At 35.9% G+C, this 16,793-nt stretch overlaps 1 protein-coding gene across 1 annotated transcript in view; it reads right to left on the bottom strand.

Annotated features, from left to right (window-relative positions):
• Nucleotides 1-949: 949 nt before the first annotated feature.
• LYPLAL1 (lysophospholipase like 1) overlaps nt 950-16,793 on the bottom strand; it is a 25,950-nt gene continuing 10,106 nt past the window's right edge. The window contains exons 3-5 of the mRNA XM_019612660.1: nt 12,699-12,868; nt 1,817-1,932; nt 950-1,208 (exon numbers count right to left, since the gene is read on the bottom strand). Of these exons, the coding sequence (XP_019468205.1) occupies nt 969-1,208; nt 1,817-1,932; nt 12,699-12,868 (526 nt within the window). The 3' untranslated portion in view covers nt 950-968. The remainder of the gene's footprint in view (nt 1,209-1,816; nt 1,933-12,698; nt 12,869-16,793) is intronic.

Raw genomic sequence — 16,793 nt, forward strand, 5'->3', positions numbered from 1 at the left:
GAAGAAATAAGAAAAAGCATAAAAATTACATAAGAATATTTATACTCTGAGTTAATTTATCAAGCTGACACAAAGATGAATCATCCACCATTAAAATGGACACAAGGTTTCTTTATATCACAATTATTATTTACAGCTCTTCTAAATGTTCATGGAGGAGTCAAATATCCTCATCTTTTAATTTAAAATGTCTTGCAAGCCAAAATAGAACTGTTGGCAAAACTAAGTTTCTACAGGAATAGTGCCCAAAGAATGATTTCTTCAAAAACAGGATATCTTACCAGGGATCATGGCACTTTAAAAAAAAAAAAAACAAAAAAAAAACCCTGCAGTGAGGGAGACAGTGCTCAAGGAACTCACATAAAAGTAGATCTCTAAGAAACACCACAATGACACAAAGGAATACCAAGGGCCTGTGGTATCGACAGACATTTGTTACTTCTGACTCATTTGAAAACTGTATCACAAAGATCAGTTATTTTTCTGAAGTAACATACAACTCTGCTTTGACACATTAATTCCCACATATTGAAATTTCTCATGAAGCCAATACAGTTGCTCTAAGTTAACTAACCCAAATTGTATATGGAAAGGTAAACATCCATTATTTAACCACTGCTCTCTACTTTTAAGCCAGTGGATGCAACCATAGCATTGTGTTCTGAGGTTGAAAAGTATACCAAAAAAGAAATAAGTATCTCAGAAATATACAACTTTACTTCCTGAATATTGTTTGGATACTTTAAGACAGTTTTTAATACTAGCAGTCATTACGTCCCATAGACTGACAAGGATGTGTATTTAAAAAACTGTACAAGAAAACAAAAAAGAAATCCATATGATAAAGTGGGTGCTAGTAGCCAGCACCATCATGTCACTATTGAACTCTATGGAATATAACAGCATCTACCTGAAAGTGTGCTTATATAAACCCACAAACAATAGAAAATATATGAATATTACATATTTTATTCATTTAACTTTTCAGCTTCAATAGGCAACTTCTTTAGAATCCAGGTTTTAAGTTCTTCTATTTCATTTCTGTTTAACTCATGATTGAGGTTTGGAAAAGTATGAAGAGAAGTTGATACTCCCAGTGACTTTAACATCTTGTTCGTTTCTTCACCCCAAGAATACAGAACTAGGTCATCAGCAGTTCCATGACATTGAAATAATTCTGGAAGAACACTTTCATTTCTTTTCACAGCCTAGATGGAGAAGAAACATTGTGTAACACATCGCCATACATTTTTAAAGAATATTTACAATTACATGCTGACAGTTTACATAACAGTTCAATTTACTAATCTGCCTATTAGTGCAGATATTGTACTGTCTCTAAGAAATATTGCTGGAAAAAAACTGCATTTCAAGTTCCAGTGGTAAGTCTTGACTAATGATAAGGCTTAAATGTAAGACTGCGTCCCTTTCCAAACAAGAGAAAGGAAATAAACTCATGGCAGCAGATGGAGCCAATGAGTATTGTAATTCACTATAAATTTTCAAAGAGCAGTTACATCTCCATGGACTCTAAAAACTATTGACAACTTACAAAGCATTTAGTCTGTTAATTCTCTTTCTACACTGATTTAGTCTGAAAAAAGTAGTTGCACTGTCTGTTCAAAAGCAACAAAACATTACATAAGGACAGTTTTAAAGCCTTATTTCTCTAGTGCTCTGCTCACCTGTTTAAAGGAAATGTAAGTTTAGAATGTTAGTCTAATATCTCAGATGAAGAAACACGCTATATTTGATTTTAATTATCACGCTTTTCTTTAAGCCAAGAAATGTTATTGTAAAAACTTTCCACACTCACCTCATATACAGCAGAATCTTTATTGAGAAAACTAGACAGTGCAAAGACTCCTGCCAGATCTTGATGAAACCTATATGCTAAATGCATTGCCATTCCACCTCCCATAGAAAAACCTCCTATGATGGAACAAAATAAACAAATTCAGTATTTTACTATACATTTGTAATCCAGTTTGACTGTTTTTATCTTCAGACCTTTTATGCACAATGCAACAGAAAACTATATTGTTATCTTGTTACTTAAACATCTTAAATCAAAAGTAGATTCAATTCAGAAGTTGGACAGCTAAAGAACCACTAAAGGTTCATCACTAGGAAAGAAAAAACAAACCAAAACACTGTGACTTTAGAAGCTGTTTGCGAATGCCCTCTTTCAGGTACTTGAATACTATGTATATATTATTTGTATATAAATAAAGCGAAATCCCATGAACAAAATTTTCCTGTTTTTAAGGTTAATACAATTTAAGCATAAAAGAGCTGTTTTGCTGTTGTATATAACCAATAAACACTCACATTAAGCTACTCAGAGTTTGAGGTTTTTTGTTGTTATTGTTACTCTTAAAATAGACAACAAATAGGAAAAAGCTGTGAGGTAGCCCACCTCAGTTAATAGAATCATTTCTGTTGTAAGGGACCTCAAAGATTCAACACCCTACCAATGAACAGGGGCAACTGAGTTCTAACAAGATCTCTGATCTAACAGCCTTCTGTTAAGCATGTAACTTAAACTGCACTAATTTCTTATGCAAGAATTTCTCAGGGATGATTTTTACATGACAAATAGTCATTAGGATAGAAATCCAGACCACTGCATTACTTCACAAGGAATGCAGTACGTAAGGTACTATACTGATTGCATCCAGATAATGACTAGCATGAAGAATGACTGGCTGGCTAAAACATCTCTAGCACACAGATAACTGGCAGAAAGGTTGTGGCAGCAGCCATGCTCAGAGCAGCGCAAGTACACGTGTACTAATGAGATCATTAGTTTGTGCCAAGCTGTTAACTAGTGTTAATTAGCAGCAAAATTCTGTATCCAAATGTTAATTAATACACAAACTCAGAGGCAGAAAATGCTACACTCTATAATTATTATTTGGTCATAGAGAGACAGCCTTGAACAGGGAAGCATACACTAGTAAGTATAATCGTAGGTCCCACAAGGTCTAAGACCCTTCTAGCTCACAGAACATCATGTATTGTAACTGGAAGATTTGGCTTGACTTGTGTAGAATTTTTTCTACAAATGCTAGACTAATCCAATCAGTGTGTTCAGCTTCTCTCATACAACAGTATTTTCAATTTCTGATCAATTTTTGATCAAAATTCCTATTGAATTCCTCTTTCTTCTTTCTAGTTACTGTCATCTTGTCATCATCTCATAGTCTTGAGGTAAATATGACCAAAATTGTAACTGAAGTATCTCAATATAACATGAATATCAGGGAGAAAGAAGAACACACAGTCTGGAAGACTAGACTCTGGCCTTCCTTTGCAAACATGACCCTCAACTGAATCAGGAGAGTTGTATCTTCAAACTAGCAGATACAGCTGGAATCCTGTAACAATATGCAGGGGAGCTGATAATACCCTGGTACTTATCTCTGGTAAATAAAGACAGCATATGCTGTTTAAATTGAAGGTTGATTTCAAGGGTAATGTTAAAAATAATACACCTAAGTACTCTCTGGCAATTCATATACACAAGTAGTTGAAGGATGCATGAGTAAGTAAATCCAAAACACAAACTTCACACAGTTCACATCATCTGAAGTTCTGAAGAAACTTTTCCTCACAAAAATATTGAAAACATCACTGCAAGCCTTTCACCTGCATCATCACTTCCCACCAGACATGTTCTTTCATACGTATGAGAATTCAACAATGAAAAAAATCATGTTGCAAAAGACTCATAAAATAACCCCCCAGATTTCAACCCCACTACCCACATTCACAACCCTCTCCACATTCACAGAGAGAAAAATAAAGCCTGTGGATGTACCTACAAATACAGCAAGTTACACAGCTATCACATAAACAGCATCATGTATGGAGCTGTGTTCTTTTGTATTCTCTTCTGTGAAATCTCATCATCTCCTCCCTTTTCTTTTGATCAGTCTGAATGACACTATTACATCAATCCTCTGCAAGAAGCACTTTTATATTATAATAGTTCACAAAAAAGTGCAGATATGCTTTGTCCACATAGAAAATAAAGCCTACTTTGAATGTTTTTGAATACAAAAAGTTTGCATTGAAAACTCATTACTAGTTTGTAAATGATTTAATCTAAAATTTTGTACTGAGTTAGTCACAGTCTGGCAACTCTATCAGCAATTACTCACCAGCAGTCTTTGACAATGCAGTCACCTTCTGTTTAGAAGAATATTAGGTAATGGTTCTTTCATGTGGCTCATACTACTATAAGAAAAATGTAATACAAAGGACAACTAGCTCTTTGAAATTGGTTTTCCAGGAGAAAACCTGAATTTTATCACTTAACACCATAATAATCGGTGAACACACACCACGTACTAAGTACTTTGAAACAATTTAAATAAGCATGTGCAGTTGGAGGCAAATCTCAACTACAAGAAGCATGACGCTGTAAATGTAAATTTGACATAACGCCAAAAAAAAAGTACGTTCAGTCAGTAACTACTACAGGAATTCAGGTTTCAGATTAAGGAAAAATATTACAAGGTATTACAAGGAATAATGTATGAAGTGACAGAACACAAGCAACACAGAGAAGTACAAGATGCTTATGTACACTTATCATCTCAATATAACCAATACCTAGATTCTACAGCACTGTTAAGAAGATTGTTATGAATTAATCAAGATCAAAAATCACAGTGCGGCATTTTGACCTTAGATAGGCAAGACCTTCTCTTGAGACAAATGCATATGCTAGAACAAAGGCTGTGCACAAAGTTCAGATCTTACTAACATGTTTTTACAGAAAATCTGTGTTCATTCTGTATTTTTCCACTTCATATCTATTTTTAAAGAGATGTGTAATCAATAATTAAAAATTTAAGCGATCCAGTAGCATTATTTCTCAGTATTATGTTGCCTGCTGTACAAAAGAGGTTTATGCACAGGCTAAGTAAGCATAAGCACATATAAAACAGGCTCAACTCAGTAGAGCAGATTCCTCTAGCAAAGAAACTTCACTCAAACATGCATTTATGATCTCAAATCTGCTTCTGTGTAGTCTGCTTTCTAGGTAAGACCTACCCCTGCAGTGAAAATAAAGCTGCTTGTAATTTGCTTTGTTAATTAAGAAAGATTTTTTGCTAATCACAAAAGATCTGTTGAAATCGAGGGGACTTCAAACTTCCAAATTAAAGAATGTGAATCAGAAGGAAACTCCCCAGATCTACTTTATTAATAACAAAACATTCTTGTCTGGAATAACATGTAGCAATACTAAGAAAATCCCAACCATATGGTGATAGAACCATATGTGAAGAGAGAATGATTTGCTTGTACATAATTTATCCATGCTTGAAAAATCCAAACTTCTATCACTACTGCCACTTTTCAGCAATAAAACCATTTTAGAGCTTACAAGTAGCCTTAAGAACATTTTAAAGGTAAAGGTGTTTGTATAAAGCCTTGAGCTCACTTGTGCTATGGATGTTGATTTCTATTAATTTTCTCATTATTTCTATCAGTTTGAAATAATAATGTGGTTTGTGATGGTGCTTCACTATTATGTTCAGGAAACCAAATATTTATCTATTATCACACTTCATTTTTATTCATTTCTTTGTATTAAGTAAAACAACATTTGAGTTTGTATACAAGAAAGTGAAAAAACATTATCTAGCACAAAGGTTTATTTTTCTCCCTCCCTCTCAAGCATCCTGTGTATAGGAGAGAACAATAACTGTCTTCTCCCCTGTGCTGCACTTAGTACCTGCAATGATTCATTTCTGAGTTCAGGAAGCTCTTCACATTTTCCTAAGGGAATAAAAACTTAAACAGTTTCAATATTGTTGATTCCTTCTTGATTCATAAATCTGACAGTAAAATCATAAAAATGGTTTTAACTGAAAGAAACTTTTACCATCTAGTTCCAACATGGCCCCATCCAACCTGGCGTTGAACACATCCAGGGATGGGACATCCACAGCTTCTCTGGGCAACCTGGTCCAGTGCCCACCACCTTTACAATAAATAGTATTTTACTAATACCTAATCTAAATCTACTCTTTTAGTTTAAAGTCATTATTCCTTGTATTATCTAAAGAGACTCCGATAGAGTCTCTCCCAAACTTTCTTGTAAACCCGTAGAATCATATGGAATTACAGACTAGTTTGGGTTGGAAAGCACCTTGAAGTCCATCTGGTTCCAACCTCTTGAGTTTGTGATTGTCCAAGACCTCCTTGTTTACCCATACCTGGACTTTCTGACTTCCTCTTTCTTAGGATTCAACACTCCAGAGTTTGGAGGAGGTGAGCCTTGAATAGTAAACCAGATTTCTTGCACCCCTCCTCTCTCCAGGGCTTTATCATGGGGGACTCGACCTGAAAAAGCCAAATTATGCTCCCAAGTCCAGAATTACAAGCTTGTTGTGAGCCTCCTCATTGCCCAAAGTATCTTGAACTTCACTAATTCATGGCCACTGAAGCTGTCCTTGAGTTTCACATTCCTCACAAGTCACACTTCAGCAAGACCAAGGTCCAGCACAGCACCTCTCCTCTTTTCCTCCCCTACTACTCGGAGAAGGAAGCCTTAATCATTTTGTTACACATACTGATTATGGTGATTTACAAAACAGTGAACCAGGTCATTTTTAAGTCTTTCCCATATGATTCTTAAAAAGTGATTAAAGCTGTTTTTTCCCCCAGTAAAAATCACAGTGGCAGGAAGGAATTTTAATAATTAATCACATTTATTACATCAATTCTGACATGCACACAGGGTGCAGATTGGCTATTTGCAGAGACAAAGCATGAACTCCTCTCTCGTGAGTCACTGTTGCAGAATTAGAAACTAGTTCATTATAATACAACATCAAGAGGAAAAGTGGCTAAGCGCAGACTTTTAACATAAGGATACAGACTTGGATGTAAGAATGGGTTTTGAAGTGCTTATTTTAACTATTAGAGAAACAAAAGAAGAAATGTTTATTTTTCATCTACCCTGTATTTCTTCAGATTTGTCAATGCAGCTTTGGTAACAAAGTGGCAAGAGATGAATGTCACAGCATCTGTACCAGCACTGTGCAACCAGAGACAATTACCCTCCTGTTCTGTTGGGCTACACCAGCAGCTGGCAATTGCCTTTGCCCATTCTGTTATCATCACAATATATTACACGTTCTTGCCTAGTTTTCTTTTTGTTTTCATAGCATTTTTCATTCTCCATTTCTCCTTTTTGAAATTTCAACTTACAGTTGCTTTAATCAGTTTATTATCACAAATTTTCCTAAAGCTACATTTCAGTTTACTTTCTGCTCTCCCTAAGGACTTTCTGTGATTTACCTTCTATTAATGGTAACAGCAAATCCTTGTTCTACACATCAACTGCAAAGAAGCTGACTTTCTGTTCTGACCTTCCTTTTTCCATACATGAATGCAAGTATTATATGCATTTAACAGTGCTCTTATATGAATATCAGAGAAGAGTACAAATATACCAGTGAAACAGCAAATTCCCTTCTCCACAAAAGTCCCAGAACACTGCTCCTGTGTAAGTGCTTTAACATGTACTTTGTCTCAAGTGGATTTCCTCATATCAGCCTTTTTCTCCTCTTATTTTTGGAACTTCACTAACCATTAAACTTACAAACTAGCAGAACTGAAATGAATGCTTAACCCCTAACAGCATTTCTATTCTGTTTGTTACTCACTGTCTTTACAAGAACAAAGACAAATTCCCTTGACTGGCTCAGCCACTTCCTCTACTCTGGTATAAATTTGTTATTCAACTTTCCCACTATAAAAATACCAGCATATTTGAATGTGCATTTAAGTGACACAAGTTTTACTGTTTTCTTGTAAAAAGTATACAACAGTTTCTGAAGCATCACCTTAGTTAAACAATAAGCTTGTTGTGTATTTTCAATTGAAGTAGGTGGTAGAAGAGAACATAAGCAGTCAACTTTCAGAACTAGAAAACTAAAAGCCATGAAGTCTCAAATGAGTTTTCATACAGATGCTACTCTACCAAAGTTAAGGATCTGGCCACACCTCAAATGTGATCATGGTTGATTCTGATGTTGACAACATAGCCCTCCTGCCACACTTAGCAGTATTTTTTTACACTCAGCTCAGTCTTGTAATACTGAGGTTGATTTCTGAAACATCTGCAGACCTCATAACCCATGTGTTATGGTGCCTTGCTTAGAGACACGTACCTTTTCTCCCTCCTCCTGGCTACAACCAGCAGTAATGGGAAAGATGCATGATGACAGAAAATACTCCAAAATCATCTTTTCTCCAACCAAGAAAAGCTTTAATTTGCTTTACATGAGGAGCAGAAGAGGAGCACCTTTGAGGCCAAATCAGAATGAAAGAAGGAAAGAAAATTAGCTGGAAGAGCACTAGGGAAAAAAGATCATTAAACATGCATCAAGAAAAATGAATTTAGAAAACTTGCTTTCCAATTCCTGCCATTTACCTCTCAGCTTTGCTTGCTACTCCCATCTATACATTTTTATTACCTCATGCCTTTGCTTCTTCCATGCAACCTGGTGTATACTTGTGAACTCATCTGGAATGCTAATCTTTCTCTCCTTTCAACTCTCTCCTTAAAAAAATGGAACATTTATTTTCTTTCACCGCAGAAAGTACCATCTATGACTCAAATACCAAACCTCTAGCAAATATGTACTGGGCTGCTTGCAGTAAAAATACTTATCTTCTGTAAAACAGAGGACCTTAAGAAGAATTATAAATGAGATGGCATTAACACAGTCTACTAGGAAAAGCTTACACTAGGGAAAGGTTTAAAACAGAAAAACCAGGAGAGCAATTCTAGGTTGGTGTGGGAAAGTTGTAATTCGAGATCTTTTAGTTAAAAAAAAAAAAAAGACAGAAAAGCAATGGTAAGGATTTGCTTAAGTAGCACTGAATCTGCACTGACATATGAAGATGGATTAGAGAACTTGACCTTGTTAAGCCTTTCTCTTCTACGACCCCACAGACACAGATGTGAAGTAAGTGCGTGTCATCGTGCACTCTGTGGCACGTCTCAAAGTAGTTCACGCTGTGTTTTAATGAATTATTGTTGATTTTTTATCTTCTCATATTTACAGAATCTTCTCTCTGGGATGTCAAAGCAAAGGTTTTTCCTCCCCATCCTATTCTCACACACAGAGAAATGGAAATGCTAATATTTACAAGAGGCACAGAACTTTCATGTTACTTCCACCATGGCTCAGTAGCTGTGTAAGAAGTCTAGCAATAAACAAAAGTGGTTGTGTGTCTTGTTATTGTTACAGTACAAGGGGTCAGGAATCATGTGTGTGTGTTTTGGCACACAGTCAAATCTACAGGACTGTTATTGAAAGTTTATTTTCACTGGCTGCTTACACAAGTGACTACAGGTGGCAGAGCCCCAATGTGCTTGGATCAGCATTTCTGTACTATACAAAAAGTGACCTGTATAGTAGGAAAGAAGTACTACATCAAGAACAATAGAGAATAAAAAGATGGGCTTTCTCTGTTGATTAAACAGTTGACTAAAGTGAACCCTAGTCATTTGGAGCATAAGGAAAAGTGTCTATTTCTATCAAGCATCAGAATATTCATGAGTAAGACTGCTTAAATATTTGGCATTTTCCACATAAGTCATTTTACAGTGCACCATCACTCTGGAAGTGATGTGTGTTGCTTTGGAAGTTAAAAAACACACACATAAAAAAAGACCCATCATCGCCTGAAAATTAATTCTGTTTTAAGTTGAAAATGAAATGGTTGTCCCACATTTTAGAATGCTATTTGCTTAATTAATTTAATGATGAATTCAGAGATATATACAGAATGATCACAACCAGCTTTTAAGAAGGGGTACTAATTAAGAGTCAGAATTTGACTAATTCTTATCACACTCTTATCTCCAAAGTCAAATAACTTTTGAGGTTATTTGCAAGAAGTGCTTCAGCCAGGAAAACTAGAAGAGTAACTCAAAAGGACTGTATAGCTAGACAGTCTTCCATTATCAAATTCAAGGGATGATATAATTATTTAGAATAATGAATATTTCAGATTCTTCCTTCTTTCTCCTTACAAATTCAGAGGAATAAAATCCTCAATGAATAAGTTTACTTCTTTTAAAAGACTTCTGCACTGACACAAAAGCAATGCAAACTATCAGGAAAAGAACGGGCAGATGAGCTCTGTACCACTGCATGCTGGTTGATTTTAATAACAATTAATTAATTAAGCAATTTAATTATTTTCTTTACAAGTAGATACACAGTGCAGCTGTTTAAAAAACATTGCTGTAATGTTTTTATTGATATAGCATACTCTGACTTCATCCTTAGTTTCAGGGTTCAGATCCACTGGCAACTGCTTTCGGATTTCAGACCTAACCATGCTACCCAAAGTAACAGCATAGGATGACATTTCTCTCAGAACATACAATCTTATTGTACCCACAGTCTTCAGCCTGGTGGAAAGTTTGATTGCTCTAGAAGGAGAATCATCCCCTAGAACACCTGATGATGGGCTGCTCATTTCCACCGTTAGAGTAGCTACCCTGCTTCCCCCTTCCTACTTGCCTAACACCTAGCTTGCCATCCTCTAACAATATCTGACACTCATCCTCAGCCTGTAATTTCTAGTCCACCATTCTATATAAAACCATAACCTTCAATCTTGCTATCCTCCTCATAGTTATTTTGTTTTCTTTCCACTCATTAAAACACCCACTTATTGCAAAATATAAAGTCCCAAAACCCAGTTTTCCATAAACCTTTAATAAGTATCTCATTCTCTGTAACTCTCCTCCCAGCTCATGTAACTGTTCTCGGCTTCTGTGATGTACCTGAAAAAAACCCCTGCTGCTCTTTAGACTGTTGTCAATCCTCCAGTCCCTCTCACATATATTTAAGATCTTCCTATTACAGGCCTTATAGATCTGTGCAGATGGATTGAGTATAGCCTCATAATTTACCAGTGGTGTCACATTCTTTTGATGAAAAATGTTATAAAGCTACCAAGTGCCTTTGCAGGAGTTCTGCTTTTCTGCAAGAAACAATGCCAGAATATGTTAAACTATTTCAAGAGTGCCTATCTAAAACTACCAAGCATGTTCCATTACAGAATTAGAATCAACTCTTATTCATAGAATCCTCACAAGATCTCTCATTGCATCCCATTCTCATTAACCATTAAAACCAGCACAGAGAGAAGGCACAAAGTTCTTGTGGAAGAACACAAAAGCTTGCACAGCCATATGTGACAATTTTTTTCCACTAGTTAATTTTTCTTATATATTACGCAGGCTCCTCGCCTCTGTACTCTGGCTGGAACTGATTCAGGGCTGCCTTATTTTGTTTGTTACATGAAAATTAGATTCACTAGAATCAAGCATCTGTTACAAACAAATAGCACCTTTCTCTAGAAGCCTGAAGCCAAAGTTCTTCAAAGTGAGGAAAACGTGCAGCTGCACTTTTTTTTTTATTTTACAGATGAGGAATGCAAGTTCACAGAGACAGAGACTTCCAAATACATGCTGAAGGAATTGGTACACATCTACTTTACTCTGTTTAAAACTTGTTGAAAGAAAAATAACCTTATACTGCAGTCTACTACTGACTTTGAGGGCTACAGAGAAAGGAGAAAAACCTAGTAGCAAACTGGATCTGTAAACAGAACATCTCCCAGCTCACTCTATGAAAAAGCACCTGCACTTCTTCAGCTGTTTCCAAGCCAGCAGGTATAACACAGGAAAGAGAGATCAAAGACTGTGCTGAAAACCATCCAAAACAATGCATTCCGCAGCCAGGGCAATAAGCCAGAAAGGGAAAGTAAACAGAGGCCTTCAAAGAGTAACATTGGGCTGGACCAAGAAAACATGTAGGCTGAAGGGTAGTGGCTTCACCACGCAGGAGCTTGATGGCATGATTCACTTGGCCATAAATTTTAAAGTTCCCACATTAGGAGTTTTTTCCCCAACCTGAAATAGTCTGTGGTCTAGGGATGGGACAAGGAGCCAAGGACTCTTGAATTCTCACTCCCTCTCTCATGTAGGGTACTCCTTTGGCCTCAACTTCTGTGCCTTGATATCCCATTCCCTATTTCACAGAACTACTGTGAAAGCAACTGGAAATCTGTGGAAATGAACAGGAACAAGGAGATAGACATATGAATGAAATATGACAATTAGCACATAATTTGTTGTCAAGTGTAAACCTTTAGCAATGTATAACATGCTATTTGTTTCCCTGTGCATTAACTTAAATCAGAATGTTTAAAGCAACATGGAAAAGTCCATGACAATTTATATGCTACCTTTGCACTCTCCAAAATACAAGCCCCTTTGGCAAAGCATGCCAAAAGTACATCTTTTCACCCACTGAAATGGCTAGAAGCAGAAGGCTGTATTTTCCATTGCTTCCAGTAAAGCACTGCTCACTATGCTTTAAATTACGATTACAAATGATCATTTCAAATTAAAATAGTTATATATTACATTTCTGACGACACTGCTTGCAGTTAGCCACATTCACCATGTGATATAGGTTTAAATAATGACTGAATGTTCTTGAGGATTGGCTGCTGAAGGAGTTATCTGGCCACAGCAAGATAGGCTCATTGGCTTTTAGAGTGAATTAATTTCCCAGTAAACGATATATATGATCTCAACAATTAGAAGCATTAAAATAAACACATAAAAAATTAAGTCTTACCTATTAGTATCCTGTCCTTTGTGATGCCATTTTTCATCTCATCATTGATCAAATCTGTAAGTTCTTGGCACATAGAGTCAATACTCTCAATGTGTTCTGGACAGTCATTAGAAATTTTATATCTGTCAAACCACACAGTGGAAGTGGCTCCCTTCATAGGTGTGTAAGGCCTATAACGGTGGAAAGAAAGGAAGTAAATGATTAATTAAGCATAAGATCAAAAGCTGTCAATATAATTGGTAAATAAAAGTAATTTGTTATTTGTCCAGCAAAGGAAAGAAGAAATGTCTTTCAGCTCTAATTCACTTCACCCCCAATCACTTTGCATTTTCTTGCATTGATTGTTCTTCAAGAATGAAGAAGGCATTTGGCTGCTGTATAAAATGAACTGACTAAAACTTTTAATTTCAAGGTTGATCAGTTCAGCTAAACATTAATCCTAACTCTGTCAAGAGGTTTTTAATCCCAAAGCTAGGATTGAAATCCCACAGGGAATAGAACAAACTTAACTAACTGCTCAACAAGGTGTCTTTGAAGGAACTAGTGTTATATGATTCAGTTGCCTTATTTTTGTTGAAATTAACAGGCGATGCATATCATGAGCCTTCAAGTACTTCTAAGACATTTATTCCATTAATTTTTTCTTCTTAAATAAACACAGCCATCTTCACCTTATTAAGGTAGGTTACTCAGAAGTAATTGAAAGAAGTGCCATGTGCTTACTGGTTGGTGCACAGACAAATTAAAGGCATAGCATTTTTTTTTTTCCTCCATCCTAATACTGTGTTATCAGATTATTATTTTTAAGTACTGCCTAAACCTCACAATCATGAAAGCTCCAATTGAAAGCAGCCTTTTCTTTGTTTTTAAATAAAGAAGATAAATAGAGTTCTGAAATCCCAAGAAAGGTGATCTGGCTTGCAATGGTTTCACAATTTAATACCAAAAATCTTGCTTTGAGATCGATGCTGCAGCTCAAAACCAAGCCCCCTAAAATCCTTAATTGCAATGTCTAACTGGGGGCACATACTTCATTTTTACTTAAGCTTAGGTGAGCTCAGCTCAGATTACAATCACTGCCTACAAACAGACAGCTTTTGATAAATCTGTCTGGATGAGAACCCACTGAAAAGCTAATGCTGACTTCTGTGCTCTTGATGTTTTCAGTACTAAGATTAAACAAAAACACAACCAGCCTAAAATGAGAAAGGCACTACTTCAATTACTCTTAATGAAACAACAAATTCTGCCTTTATTAATACCAGAGAGGTTTCATACATTTCATATGACAACATCTACCTCTAAACCACAAATACTGCCACTAGCTGAAGTACGCAAAAAGCTGAATACTACTTGCATTACTCAGTTATACAAGAAAAATATGAGAGGACAGATTTTCTTCCACCAGGTGCTACAAACATGAAGTGCGTAAGATCCATGACTTAAAAGCTGATAAGCCAAATATAAGGAAAGACAATAAAGAGCAGGCAGGTACACACAGACTGCTCGTTTCACCTACTTGAGCAAAGCTTCTGTCTGTAAAAAAAACAAAACAATCCACCAATACTCAAGATGGTCAACTTCAGTCGAATGTGTTCAGGCTTTCCTTCATTTGCTTAATTCAAAACTAACCATGTACTTAACAACCAGGACTAACATATGTATATATTTAAATTAGCCCTTACTTGGCCTTTAAAAATGCGTAACCACTACATTTAAGAAAATACAGTAGAAATATTTCGTACACCCAACAAGCTAAAGATAAATGAAAAAATGTTCTTTTAATTCCCTAGCATTAGGGCTGTATCCAGGACCCTTCCCAAATGAATTATTTGATGCCAAGAAACAAGATTACAAAATTGTTAATTTGCTTATCAGTTTATAAGGATATCTACTTCAGTCAGAAACACCAATATCAGTGAGATCAATGGATTCTCCGGAAGTCTCTTGGACAAAGTGCTGTACAGACGAAGCACCTAAACAGAATTTAATTCGATGCTTTAACTTCTCACTTTTACACCAGTCATGGTAAACATCCTTAGCAGTCAGAGATAGAATGCATTATTTTCTAGTAAAACCAGAGTAACATGCATATGTGAGAAAAGATGTGTAAGGTTATAGTATTATTACAGGAAGTCGATCAAGGACTTCCATGTAATGAAGATGTGTTGTATTTCATGGAAAATATGTATTACAAAAAATTAAAACACACTTCTGCTTAACTGAAAGACTGAAAACTTAGAGTCAGTACTAAACCCATGATGCAATTATAATGCTTGATCAGAAGTCAAAACTCACGACTTTGCAAGTTCTTCAGTGAAACAGATGAAAGACTAATGTGCCATATTCCCAGGGTAAAGAACCCCCAAAGAAACAGATGAGATTCTTTCAGCTGTCTCAAAAGCATCCATGCAACCAATCTTGATTTCTCAGAAATACATTGAGAATAACTTTATGTAGAAGTTGGGAAGTAAGGTTCTTTTAATGGTTCACCCAACTGGCACATCTGTTTTACTCATTCACCTTGTTCTTTATATAAATCTCTTTATTAGCTGGCACACTACAACTCAGACATTACCACGGTAAACAAATATGCTTGGCATGGAACCATCTGAACAGCTCCAAGAACACAGCATAAAATTTTTTCATGCAATTAAACCACAAAAGAAAAAAATTCCTACATTACATGGACACAAGAGATTGGACCAAAATACACAAAAGCAAAGAAAGAGAGACTGGAGTGAAATCTTCATCTATTAAGCTAAGTATGGTCAGTTAAGGATAGTGTCAAATTGAATAGTTACTAAGTTTGCATTTTTTGCTTTCCTAAGTTCAAACTAAACTTGTACAACATTATTCCCAATGCATTTTTCTGTACCTCACTTCTCTTACTCTTTTTGAATAGTAAAAACAACTCCATGTCCCTAAAACACAAGCTTTGGAGATTCTGAATAAAAATACACAGCCCAGCCTACAATCCAAAGCTTGTTTGTTCTGGTTTTTATTTTTTTTTAAAGGGTGTGTTTTTGCTGTGCTTGTTAAGCCTCTGGAGCATAAAAAAAAATAGATTCAAAACCATATCAGAAAACAGGAACCAAGAAACGTCCTTCCAGATATATCCAACTTTCGAATGTATATCCATTTGAAACAGCTTCCTACAAGTCAAACCAACTCTGTAGCAAAGAGATTGGATGGTAGGGAAACATGGCTAATAGCATTTAAGAAACTGCAAGAACTGTCAGGAAAAGAATCTTTAAAGTGCTTCCTCACATCATTCTAGATATTTTTTCTTAGTACTTGACAGGTTGTCTTTTTCAAGGGTATGTATTGATGCTTACCTCGTGCACATACTGCTTGAAGAAGATAGCGTATGAAACCGTGGTCCAGGAATATTCTATACACCTACCATCTGAATCTCTCAGATGAACAATTTGTGCTCTAGTACCTCTAACTGCCATCCTCTTACTCTTTTAAGCATATACTCTAATACAGAGGTAATCCTTGCTGTTGATTTCATTGCAGAATTCCAAAATAACTCCAATCAATCATGTTTTCACAAACTGAAGATAGATTTGCATCTGCTAATGTGGGTTACGTACTAACAAGGAAAGTAGAATGAAAGTAGACATCAGTGCCTCCATCTTTTTCCATCTTACTGAAGCATGGATTACACATTCTATACCTTAATCCTGTACATATTTGTGTTAAGTAGCTTGAAGTGATCTTAAGTCAACAGAAGCAGAGAGGAAGCAAACACTGGCACACAAAGTTCAAATTCAGATCTAAAAATCATGCAAAGTTGTCTCCCAAATGTTACAAGTATATCAATTCAAATAAAAGAACGGGCGTTTTGTTTGTTAACCTGTAAGTCACTGTCCATCAAACATTAGGTTACAAGACATAAAAGGATAAAACAAGACTACTAGCTACTTCCAATAAGTGCAGAGTAGCAGACAAGCACACTGATAAATGAATATATTTCATTAACTCCTCCTTTTGATGCACAGTTTTATCACTGTCTTCATTCAGCACTCAGATCCCTCTGCTAATAGTCACATGAAATACAGACCACTGGTGATGTATTTAAAAGAAAAA

Source organism: Meleagris gallopavo, chromosome 2 (genome assembly GCF_000146605.3).
Source record: "Meleagris gallopavo isolate NT-WF06-2002-E0010 breed Aviagen turkey brand Nicholas breeding stock chromosome 2, Turkey_5.1, whole genome shotgun sequence".
NCBI lineage: Eukaryota > Metazoa > Chordata > Aves > Galliformes > Phasianidae > Meleagris > Meleagris gallopavo.